Below are 13,094 nucleotides of genomic sequence, written 5' to 3' on the forward strand. Positions count from 1 at the left end.
CGCGCCGTCACACCTTGAAAAAGGTGGGTTGAACTGGATATCCTTTACAGTTCAGTTTATGACAACATAAGGTACTCGTGCTCCCTGATACTCCAGAATGCCATACAGCTAAATGCATCAACATTTAGAATCTTAGTTTTAATTGTGTTTAGTCTGTCAGGTGTACTGAGGCGGCTAGTGTTTTACTTTGCTGTGGTATTGTGACTCATATTCTCATGCATCAATTCACATAAGTGACCTGCACTGTTGCAGCTTAAAGCTGACCTTGCCAAAAAAAGCTCTGAAAGAAGTAGTGCAAATGAAGTGGCTTCTCACCTTGATGCTTGCGCTTGTGACTAATGAAAGCACACAGTCGAGCAGTCACGAAGTCGCAACGGTCACAATGGTAAAGGAGGCTCTGCTGCGCCTCATCGTGCTTGACTGTTGGTGAGAAGTCATGATGCTTTCCTGTGACAGGACCGTAAAAAGTAACTGTATTAGCCAATTATAAATTTAGTTTATAGCACAACATTACAAGCTACACAAATCTCAAGATCAGGCTCACTCTTCACTTATAACAAATAATTACAGTGTCGCAAAGGAAATTAAATTTGTTTGCTACAAGCATGCATGATAGGAAGAGATAACTGAAACTGCATTATGCTTCTCTTTGTTCCCATTCGGTAAACATAGAAGCCAAGACAAAGTAACAATTGGCCTTCTATCTTCACAGTCAGCTTCTGGTTTATCACTGCTGGTACTATTCATCGGCTTTCGTTAAATAAATCTTTGACTGCATTCCTTCGTCAACAGATCTGTCCAGCTTACTTCACTTCAAGCATAGTAGCTCTTGTTTTCTTGATTATGTTTTATATTATTGCTTTTTGACTGTATGCCTTAATTCTTTCCCTTTGGGTACAATGAACATGCCTCGGCTCACTTATGTTCCTTCATATCTTGTATTGATTCCCATTCCAGCAAGAGCCCCTTGATTTCAGATATACACATATATCCTAATACAAGGTACAGAGAGATTAAATGCTTTATGTAAATGCCACCCATGCAACAAACATGTAGAGACACATTGGTCCCGGTGGACTTCTAAACCATCAGTGAAAAGAGAACCATGAGGTATCAATGAATCTTTTGGTTTGTGGGAAAATGTTATGATATATGCACAACAAAACTAGTTTTTATCTTCTGAAAACTGTATTGTGTACAGGTTATAAGGATGCTAAATTGCATTTCTTTAACCTTTGAGAAAAGGCATGTTCTTGGGATGTTTATTACTGCAGCAGCTAATGTTATAAGAAAATAACACTCTACCAATGAGTCCCACATTTTAGTTGTAGACATTGACTTAGCCTGTTACAAACTCATTTTCTGCAACCAGGTTATTGAGTACATAGTACCCATCTGTGCTTCTTATCTAGAATACACAGCATTAAAGGGGTCCTGAACGACCCCTTGGGCTTAACTAAAAAGCACATTCAAGGGATAGCATACACTGCGGTGAACATCTGAGACAAATCCCGCAGTTGTGCGCAGCAGACGGAGTTCGCAAGTGGAGCACGAATTTACGTTTTTCTCAAACACCCTCTTTTCAAACAGAGGCCCGCTCCTCCCCCATTTCAAAGCTGCTGGTGCATTGCATGTCGTTTTATGCAAGGTTTCCATATAGGGCTGCAATTGGGCACTAGCCGACTTCAACCAAGAAGGTTGTTTGGATCATTGTGCTTCTTCCTACTACTAATGTGCATATTTATTGTCTGCTCACACTTGGCCGCACTCACCCACTGAAACTTTGGCCACACTGCTTATCAGTGTTGTAGCCGTCGGGTCTCACTCATTTCGACAACTTTTGAACACTCAACTAGCCTCTAAACACTTGAAATTTAAGCCCAGACCACAAGTGCACTACACCTGCCGTGCCTCGCGAGGAAATGGCGGTTAGCATCTACAAGGTAGGCAAGCTCACTCCCGGCCGCTCCTGGTCAAACACCTTGGCAGACATCACTTCGTATTCAGCTATTGATAATGCCTCAAAATGTGCAATGTGCATTCGCCCACTATCCTTGCAGGACAAAGTTGGTTTATAAGCGATGCGTAGCACTGCCACATTGAAGCACACAAGGGTGAGGACGCTCTCCGCCCTGCCGTGCCCACACCAAGCGCACCACTGTTTCATGTAGCTGTGTCTGCTGCCCAGTGCAAATACCAAGGCCACTGCAAGAAGCCGCCACAAGCCCTCTAGCCATCTAGATATGTTCAGAACCACACGTTCTGATTAGCCTATGTGGCTGACATGGCTCCAGGGACATGGCGACGCGAGATAGCCTGAACGCTCACGTCTCGCCAAAACAGATAGTCTGCTTCCCAAGTTGCACACCTTCGAGCCTTCGAAGTGTGTCGCCTCCCGGTTGAAGTTTGTTATGTTGGGAATCCTTTCAACGCGAGTCCAGAGTGCGGCATCCATCGCTGAGCCAATGTGCATGCTGCCAAAGTACTTGGAAGAGCGAAGATGACATTTCGTTCAAGCCTCAAAAGTTGCGTTATTGCCATAGAGATAGTGTGAAAGAAAATGTGCTACTCATGCATCTTAGTACGAGAATAAACAGCCATGTGCAGCTATCCAGTACACTGTAGCACAGCAAAGTTAGGATGGCTAGAATGGGTGGGCGGTGAAAGTGGCAGTGGAGACTGGCTCCAATGTGCGTGCCTGGCGCAGTGGGCCCATGTCGTCGGTGGCGCGGTGGTTCTGTCTGCGAAAGCTGCCGCTCGAGCCTTCATGCGTGCTGTTTCTTTTTTTTTTACAGTGAAGCTGTTAGTGCGACTAGAAAATCTCAGAAACGTTACATCCCAATTTTCACGGTGTCCTGAAAGACTGCCATAACTCACCGAATTTACACAAAGAGAAAATTGGGGGCATGCTAGGAGTAATATGCAGGAAAAATTTAAAGTGCATGGGTGAATTCAGGGCTGAATTCTGCTGCCCTGAAAATACCAAAGTGGTAGCTATTCTATATTTGCAGAGAATGGGGGTTCATATTGTGGGTGATGGGTAACGAAAGTTAAAAAATCTGTAGGGTATACAGCCTTTGTAGCAAATTATACAGCCATTCCAGAGCTTTACAAGAGCTTACTATGAACCACGAAGGAGGTTTTCCTAATCTCCTGAAAAAAGTTAGCGTGTCACAAATTTTACATTTTGAGGGAATGAGAAGCATCTTATGCATGATGCGTGCGTAAAGTGTTGGGACTGTCAGCTCATTACAGCCTCTGTAGCGAATTACTTAGGCAAGCATACCAACCGAGTGTGTCATCTGGTCATTATAAAAATGTTTCCATGAGTACTAAAAGAGCTGTACATGACAGTGACTTCTGATTCATTGAAAATCGGGGCATTTTAGGTGAAATGGCTGACAGAACGTCGTTTCTTCTGGCTTAATTAAAAGAAAACATACAAAGATGAATGACTGTGTCATTGCGCCCGCAATGTGCGACCACCAGCCCGTGAGCTGCAGCGCCAAGTTTTTTTCTAGCGGTGTGCGTCCATAGAGGAGCCACCTCCACCAGTATCATTACCAGGAATTTGGGACATCGCCGAACAGCGCCTCTAGTGGCCTCCTCTGAAAACATGCGCATTTTCCCCAAATAATTAATCATAGAAGCCATCTTTCAAAGTATTCGCATAGAAATAGGCTCTAGGCGCTTAACCCGACATCTCCAGCAAGCGGTACCATTACTTACGACAGAAAACCTGTTCCAAATTGTGAGTGAAGTTTGAAGTATGGGAGTCGATGGAAAAGCCCAAATTAAGGAGGCTTTTTTGGCCAGTAAAAGGCAATTTGCGATGAACCTATTGCATCCATTGACGGATTCCCGGGGATTTATCAACTTCAATGACTCAACTTCCAGCTAGTTGCAGCAGTAGCTCTTAAAATAGCAAAAAAGCCGTTGCAAAATCGGAGTTTTCATAACAAGGTCGCGGAATTTATTGTGGTACATATATAAACCTAGTTTTTGTTGACACCAGCGCGTCGAAGCGATACCCGAGCGTTCTGAGCGACCACAAATCAAGATCACTGATACCACCATTGTGAGTTCGTAGGTTCGAAGCTAGCTGCGCTACGTTTTTTTTTATCACTTTGACGCTGCTTAGTTTGACGGTTTTCCGCCAGATGGCATATTCCGAAATGCAGGTCATTTAGTTACGGTTCTTGTTTCGTTTCTTTCTACTGTACCAACGTCTTCCTAAAAAAATACCTGGCTGGTTTCGTCAACATGCGAACGTGCTTCCAAACTTATTTTGCACTTTAGGTATAATGTATTTTAGACAATAAGCCCTGGTAACGCACTTTGAAATTTGATTTATTTCTTAAGGTGAATATTCATGAAGACATTACTAAGAAACATTTTTGCCTCTTCAGCTATGTCATGGGAAAGGCATGTTTGTGCGACTCTTGTGCAGCTTGAAACATACCACAAAAATAAATAGCGTCCAGTGTGTATAATTAAACGGTATAGGAAGTAGAAAAGTTGGCTGCAGCCATAGACATAGTATTCTTACCAAGGAATACAGTTGAAGCTATTTCACTTAGTATATTTGCATTATATCAAAGCAAAATTTTTGCGTACCTGATTTTGGTGCAAATGAAGGCTGTCCGAATTATTTCACAAGCTTGTTTGCTTAGTACAAACCGGTACCTCGAAACATAGGCATTCTATCCTCAATATGCAGCATACGTGTCTTATCATTTGAACCATTCCCATATACCTTCCCGAAATTCCAGAAATTCTAATGGTCTTCATATCCTTTTACCACGACTTACGGAGAGGAGTATTGGAAATTATGCGAAAAGACACCGGGACGTGTTAATGTAGCTTGTCGTGTAAAAATAGAGAACGTTTCCAATCACAGACCGCACCATTTTTCAGTTATGCCCACAAAGTTGTGCAAGAAGACATTGTTTTTGGTTACAATCACCAACGTTGCTGTAACATTCTGCTGTTCTGTTCTCGACTAGCTCTACTGCTGAATCAGGTCGCAGCACCATGATATTGTTACAATGTATCAATATAATTACTGGTACAATTCTTCAGTAATTCTGTGAGAATATTCCCCGAGCCTAAATTTAACGTGCTTGAACAGTTGATTATTGAAGAAATGTGAGAAAGGACCGTGAGGGTTTGCAGAAATGTTCTCTTACTAGAATCGTTTATGACCCATATTGGTACGGTGGTTTTGTCATGATCACGCCATCGTCCCCTGACAACATTTATAACTTTGTCTACTGCCTGTAAATAAAATACAAAAGTGTCGTTCCTTGTGCGTGAGTAGCACAATGGCAGCTGAACCTTTCATATGGTCCCACTAAGCCACACCTTCCCTTTTCTGCCATGGTGCCAGAGGGCATGTCAATTTCACCCTTGAATTTCACCCTTTCAGTTTCCTAGAAAGCATAGGGAGGTACACAAGATGAACAAGCGAAGTTTTGAAGTAGTCCGGAGATTTTAGTAAAATTTCATAGGCAATGTTATTATCCTTTATTTGTTTACATATTTATTACACCTCATTGGTGATAATAATGATGTACTACATAATAGTTCAGTTCTTCTGCTTACATCATGTCTGAGCTGGCTGTCCTGAAAATTAACCAGGTGTAAGCACTGCATAACGTTGGCTGGAAGGCCATTCATTAAAAAAAGTGTGTGCAGAATAAAGAAAATATAGGTGTTCAATGGCACAGTCGCCGTCAAAAGATTGGCATGATGCTTGCGACCTCTCTGATTCCAGACGAGCGCATTCTTTGTGTATATTTCAGGCGCATGGCATTGAAACGCTTAAACCTTTGAACAGCGAAAGGCTTTCGCAGTCACTTCGGTAGCTGCACGGAAAGCGCGGACAATCAGTCCACTTTCAGCACATGCGCATATTTGCGAGAAAGGGTCTCCTATATATTACCCATAGCGAGAAATGTATCCACAAATTACACCTCAATATCCCGATGTGTTTATAAGCCGCACTCTGCTGCGTGTATTCCGTATTATGGCAAAAAATATATCCGGGCACACATCCGCGCCACCGCGCAGATGTGTGCCCGGCTCCCAAGCAACGCCGCTGCCCCGGCTATGACCAAGTGACCAATCTGGGTAGTGATCACTACATTATTGAGATTCTCCTACAAGCAGGCCCAGCACACAGACCTGCTCGTGGTGCCGCCATCACGAAGTGGCACTCGTTCCGTACTTTCCGAGCAGCCCGCACTCTACACACCATCTCAGACATAGCTACTTGGCCCGATCAGCTCCAGTGCGACGTCCACGCCGTGACTCGCCCCCTCCCAGAGGACTGTCTTGCAGACGTGATGGATCACCATCTCCTGCACCTCTGGGAAGCCAAGGCGCATCTCGAGCGGAGGTGGCAGCGCCAGGGCTGGAATAGAACACTCAGACACCGGCTGACCCGGCTCAACAAGGAGATTGAGACGCATGCTGCAACTCGCTCTCGCCAAAATTGGGAACCCCTCTGTAAAAGGCTGGAGCACAACATGAGCCTACCCCCGACCTGGAACCTATTCCGCCATCTCATTGATTCGACTCAGTCCAAGACATACCAGAAACACATCATCACCAAGCTTATACACACATCCGAAGCCTCCCCGCAGGAACTCCTCCAAACGCTTCGTGATCTACACCTCCCCGCATATCCCACCGGAGACCACCCCGACTATATAGGCTCCCCCAACGACCTCTTCGACAAACCCATCACAGAGGCAAAAGTCAGGGCAGAACTTCAGCGCCTCAATACGTCCTCAGCTCCCGGTCCTGACGAAGTGCACAACAAGGCACTACGCAACCTCGATACCCACTCCATCACAGCCCTAACCGACTACTTCAATGAATGCTGGCTGCACGGCACCCTGCCACCTCAAAGAAAGGACGCTACGGTAGTTTTCAATCCCAAATCAGGCAAACCACTTCTCCCTGCTAATCGCCGTCCCATCTCCCTTACATCCTGCATGGGCAAGATTATGGAGCACGTTCTCCAGACCCAGCTGAGCCGGTATCTGGAGAGCAACAACCTCTTTCATTCGTGCATGCTTGGCTTCCTACCGGGCTTTCTACAACACAAACACCACATCCTCGACTCCATCCGAGGCTATCCTCGCTGTCGACCTAACAAAAGCTTTCGACAACGTTACCCACGAAGCCGTCCTAGAAAGCCTCCATGCCCTAGGCGTAGGCCAGTGGATGTACAGTTACATCTGCGACTTCCTTTCCCAACGCACAGCCACACTCACCCTGGGGGACCACCGGCTTTTCCGTGTCTCACTGGGAGCGCGAGGGACGCCTCAGGGTGCTGTGCTGTCTCCTATCCTCTTCAACATAGCCCTTTTCCAACTCCCCAACGAATTCTCCCAAGTCCCCGACATACATTTCAGCTTCTATGCCGACAACATCACTGTCTGGGCCAACCGAGGCAGTGATGCCGACATGGAGCACAACCCACAGTCGGCTCTCAAAATCAACAACTCATACTTTCACGCACGTGGCCTAGCCTGCTCCCCTTCCAAATCAGAACTTTTCCTCTACCGCCCCAGGCCGCACGACCCCGTCAACCTCCCGTCTTGCTCACGCTAGGGAACCATCCCATTCCCCTAGTCTCTAATCTAAGATTTGCATCCTCGGCCTTGCCCTTCACTCCCACGGCATGCACGGCGACACCATCCAAGCTCTCCAGACCCAAACCCAACAAGCCACCCGTCTCATTCAGCGCTTGGCACATCGACGTGCGGGTTTACGAGAGCGGAACACTCTCCGTCTCACCGGAGTCTACATCACGAGCCGCACAGCGTACGCATTTCCATACCTCCCCCTAAAGCAGAAGGAGCGGGACCGCATCAACGCGCTCCTCAGGAGCTGCACGAAGGTCACCCTCTGCCTAACCCCCAGCACCTCCACTGCCCGGCTCCTCAACCTCGGTACCCACAATACCTTTGAGGCGCTGGCAGGAGCAACCCTAACAGCACACCTTACTCGCTTGTTGGGTACAGCGACAGGCTGCACTCTACTCTGTCAGCTAGGCATTGCCTCGATCACCCATCCTACTGAGGCGGTCCCCCTACCTCCATACCTATATTCCCATCTTGTCATTCCTCCCATCCCGAAGAATATGCACCCCGAGCACGACGGGAAATGCAGGGCAGCCCGTGCCAAAGCCATACACAAGCAGTACGGCGACAGTTCTGAGGTAGCCTACGTGGACGTGGCAACGTATTCGTCGGGCTCCCGCGTGGTCCTCACCGTCGTTAACAATCAGGCCCGATTACGCGCATCAGGCTCATCACCACAGACTCATCTGAAACTGCAGAGGCAGCCAATGCGCTTGCTCTCATCTCCACCTCTGCCACTAAAATTCTTTCCGACTCAAAATACGCCTAATCAAATTTCGCCAAAGGCCTGGTATCCAGCACCACGGCCCGGTTTCTGCACTTCTGGCACCCCACCCACCCCGTAACCCTTATCTGGACCCCTGCACATGCAGGCCTCCTGGGTAACGAGGAGGTCCACTCCCTCGCCCGAGGTCTTACTTTCCGGGCCGGAGTCGGACCCCCTCCGCCAGCCCTGGAGCGTCTGCTTACCTTCAGAGACATCGTTACCTATTACCGAGATACCCAGCATCTTTACGCACCGCCGACTCCCTCCCTAACCCTAACCCAACCTTCCCACTGGCGCCGACCCCAGACCGGTACTGCTCCCTACCCTATTCTCCTTCATGCCCGATACCCCGATCAGTTCTTGTCCTCCTGTAAGCTCTGCGGGAAACTAGGAGACTTTCTTCATGTCATCCTCACATGCCCTACATTTCCGCACCCTCCATTCCAAGCCACGGCGGAGTCATACTGGGAGACTCTCCTGGCCAGCTCCACTGCTACAGAGAAGCGCCTGATTATTGCCGCCGCCATGAAGCGGATAGCCCTTCAAGGGCTCTCCTTTGCTCTATAAAGGCGGCCCCCTAAGGGCTGCCTCGCGCCATCTAACGGGGCTTTCCCCCTTTTCTTCAATCATTTGGCAATGAATGTTTTCGCCACCACCCTCCGGGGCGCGAGACGAGCGTGCTCTCCCGACGCCACAGTGGCTCCACGGTTGTGATTCATTAAAGGTGCGCCTAGTGCGTGCGTCATTGCGCACCTCACGTCGAAGCCATCTGGCTGACTAAACATGTTGCCTAGTGCATGCATCGTTAGGCACATGACGGCGCAGCCAATGCGTAGGGGGTGGCGCCACGTCATGAGCATATAAAATGACTAAATTAAATAAAATGTATTAATGTCCAATAGAACGCTGTGGAGCGCTACTTCGAGTTATGAACTCGTGGGCAAGCGAGCGCATTCAGACACTTGGCGCGTTTTCATTTGGCCTCACCGAGGCGCCGTTAGAATGCAGGAGAGAACTTGCATGGACACGAAACGTGCGGAAAAAACATTTCACCAAAGGGACTATATCGCTTTCGCATGCCCACACGTAAGCAGTTTTAAATGTCTCTGCCGAATTCCTTGTTTTGTTTTTATTAACCATATGTGTGATGTTATAGCACCGGGATACAATTTTTGTGGATGGTTGTGTACTGTGTGCAAGGGCATCGAATGAGTAAGTGTTTTTACTGGCGGCCGACTTGAAGCGCGTATAAAAATGGCGTGTCACTCATAACATGTCCATAAACATAAATAATTATGTACACATTAGCTTCACTAGAAAAATATAACAAAATCAGATATAAGTATTTCTTAAGTTGACAAGAAATAAAAAAAATCAGGCAAGTTTGCACTTGGTCGCGCAAAGCGTAGGCACAGCGAAGCTTACTGGCTGCTACTGCTAGGTATGAACTTGGTTGCTGCTATAGGTCTTAACTTGGTTTAACTTAACTACGCATGTAGCAAGGTATTCTCGAGCAATCATTTTCAGAGGTACCTATTCTTTCGCAACATTTCGCGTGACTAGCGCTGGACGCGTGGGCACCTACAAGCAACAGCACTCCTGGCATGCCACAAATGCGGACAGGCTAGCCAAGTTTGGTACAGTGCCAAGAACGCTGTCGCTTGCCAACGCCGAACGCGTTGGAGGCTAGCCGCTCGATATCAATTCGCCAGCTTCACTGTGTCTTGAACTTTGCGCAGCCTAGTGCAAGCTTTCGCCTTTTTTTTTCCCCTGGCTCAGCGCACCGCGGAGAGAACTGAGGCAGGGGTCAGAAAGGCAGGGAGCTGGCGGGGAGCTCATTAGGCCACGATCGCACGCTTAGAAACATATCTTACCAACAACTCTATTATTCAAGCTCGAACTTAGGGGGAACATTGAGCTTGGGGGCTCCTATCGAAATACATAGGAAATTGGCAATCGTTTCTCAGAGCAACTACTGCACCAAATATGATGAGTTATGTTGAATTTAGAAAAAACGAAAGTTTAAGTGTAGTGATTTCAGAAAGGTATATTTTATTTGGGCTGTCTACTTTGTTTACGTGAAATTTTAAAGAATGGCAAAATTTCGAAAAAGAAAACTTGACGTATAGAACTATGTACCTCAGCAGCTAAAACAATATCACAATTCTGTAAACTGCATCTAATAATAGATCCAAAGCGGACAGCAATCATATATTGCCACGTGTCTTCAAAAGGGGCTGACGATGTTTATTGAGAGCGGCTTGGGCTCTGGCGAAAACGGCGGCGAGAGGCAACTATCGAGCGGGGCGGTTAGCATGCGCACTTCTTTCTTCTTGGCCTCTGCACTTGCCCTATTCCCACTACTACAGGTGACATTTCCCCCTTCCTCGGAAAGAGCATCGGCTCGATGCTCAAGAAGTGGTGTGGGAAAGGAAAAAAAAAACAACCAAAAAACAACACACGCTCAATGAAGATGCTCGCGCACAGAACACAGCAAGAGCTACAGCAGCGTAGCTAGAAACAATTCTCTACCGTTCTAGAAACGGAGAGGTAAGTGCATTAGGTGCAAATGGGCGCGTAAAAATCACTAACGCGCAACGTAGGGCTTCATGCGTACGATGTGAACTACGTCAGAACTAGGTGGTTGTCGGCGCCGTGTTTGCGCCGCACTGTCTGGAACGACTTCATAGTTCACGTCACTAATGCGGCGCAGCACTTTGTAGGGGCCAAAATACCGGCTGAGCAAATTTTCACAAAGGCAACGGCGGCGAACAGGGGTTTACACCAACACTTGGTCGCCGGGACTGTAGCGCACTTGCCGGTGACGGATGTTATAGCGCCGTGCATCTGCGTGTTGCTGCTCACCGATGTGCAGCCGCGCGAGCTGGCGAGCCTCCTCAGCACGCTGAGCAAATTCTTCGGCGTCAGTAGTTAGGTTCTCGGTGTCGTGGCACGGAAGCATAGCGTCCAGCATCGTCTGTACTTCGCGGCCGTAGACGAGGCGAAATGGTGTGAAGCGCGTTGTTTCTTGTACGGCAGTATTATACGCGAAGGTCACATAAGGCAGGATACGATCCCATGTCTTGTGCTGGACGTCGATGTCCATAGAGATCATGTCTGTGATGGTCTTGTTTAATCGCTCCGTAAGGCCGTTGGACTGCGGATGGTAAGTGGTCGTCTTTCGATGCCTGGTGTTGCTTAGTTGAAAAATTTCGTCCGTGAGCTCTGCCGTGAACGCCGTTCCTCTATCTGTGATAACAGTGGCTGGGGCACCATGGCGCAATACAATGTGACACATGAAGAACTGCGCTACCTCAGAAGCCGTGGCTCGTGGGAGTGCCTCTGTCGCGGCATAGCGGGTTAAATAGTCAGTGGCGACAATCACCCACTTGTTGCCGTCGGTTGACAGAGGAAAAGGCCCAAGAATGTCCAAGCCGACTTGGTCGAATGGCTTATGAGGTGGTTCAATGGGTTGCAATAACCCGGCGGGCTTCAGGAGTGGTGACTTTCGTCGCTGACATTCACGGCAGCCTTTCACATACTGCTTGACGCTTGCCGAAAGTCCGGGCCAGTAAAACACCTCGCGCACTCTAGCAAGCGTTCGTGAGGAGCCGAGGTGGCCAGATGTAGGCTCGTCGTGCCAAGCGAAAAGAATATCGTCCCGCAAGTCTTTGGTAACTACTAGGAGGTAGGCTCGATCATTCGGGCGGGTGTTCTTCTTGTACAGCACATTGTCTCGTAGACAGAAGGACGTCAAGACGCGACGTAGATGGCATGGTATGGTTGTTTCACGGCCCTCTAAGTGGTCGATGAGAGGTCGAATTTCAGCGTCGTCACGCTGCGATTTGACCAAGTCCGACGTAGTAAGGGCGCCCAGGAAGCCATCGTCGTCCTCTGGCTGTCGACTGACAGATTCGGCGGGAGCACGCGACAACGTGTCGGCGTCTTCGTGCTTGCGGCCAGACATAAACTATAGTGACGTCAAATTCCTGTAGCCGCAAGCTCCACCGTGCCAGTCGTCCTGAAGGATCGCGTATGTTCGCCAAGCAACATAGAGCATGGTAGTCTGTCACCACTTTGAAGGGACGGCCGTAGAGATAAGGGCGAAACTTCGTGATCGCCCAGACGACCGCGAGACACTCTTTTTCTGTAGTAGTGTAGTTCGCCTCGGCACGGGACAGCGAGCGGCTAGCATAGGCTATTACTCGTTCAATGCCGTCTTGACGTTGGACGAGTACTGCGCCAAGGCCGATGTTGCTGGTGTCAGTATGCACCTCGGTGTCAGCCTCTTCGTCGAAATGTGCCAGGACGGGTGCTGACTGCATGCGTTGGCGTAGTTCAGCGAAGGTCGCTTGTTGCTCATTCGTCCAGGCAAATGGCGTGTCATCCCTGGTAAGGCGAGTCAGGGGTTCCGCAATCTTCGAGAAGTTGTCGATGAAGTGGTGATAATACGCACACAAGCCCAGGAAGCGTCGGATGGCCTTCTTGTCGGCAGGAGGAGGAAAAGCTGCTACAGCTCCTTTGGCGCGACGACGTGTCCGAGAAGCTTGAGCTCTTCATAACCGAAGTGGCACTTCTCTGGTTTAAGCATGAGGTCAGCCGATCGGAGCGCTTCTAGCACATGCCGCAGGCGATGAAGATGTTGCTCAAATGTTTCAGAAAAGACTACTACG

At 48.3% G+C, this 13,094-nt stretch overlaps 1 protein-coding gene across 1 annotated transcript in view; it reads right to left on the reverse strand.

Annotated features, from left to right (window-relative positions):
- Window positions 1-238: 238 nt before the first annotated feature.
- The window catches only part of LOC119453914 (zinc finger protein 239-like), a 49,483-nt gene continuing 36,627 nt past the window's right edge, over window positions 239-13,094 (reverse strand). Inside the window, exon 4 of the mRNA XM_037715955.2 lies at window positions 239-447. Within this exon, the coding sequence (XP_037571883.1) occupies window positions 254-447 (194 nt within the window). The 3' untranslated portion in view covers window positions 239-253. The remainder of the gene's footprint in view (window positions 448-13,094) is intronic.

This window comes from Dermacentor silvarum, chromosome 5 (genome assembly GCF_013339745.2).
Source record: "Dermacentor silvarum isolate Dsil-2018 chromosome 5, BIME_Dsil_1.4, whole genome shotgun sequence".
Taxonomy (NCBI): Eukaryota; Metazoa; Arthropoda; class Arachnida; order Ixodida; family Ixodidae; genus Dermacentor; species Dermacentor silvarum.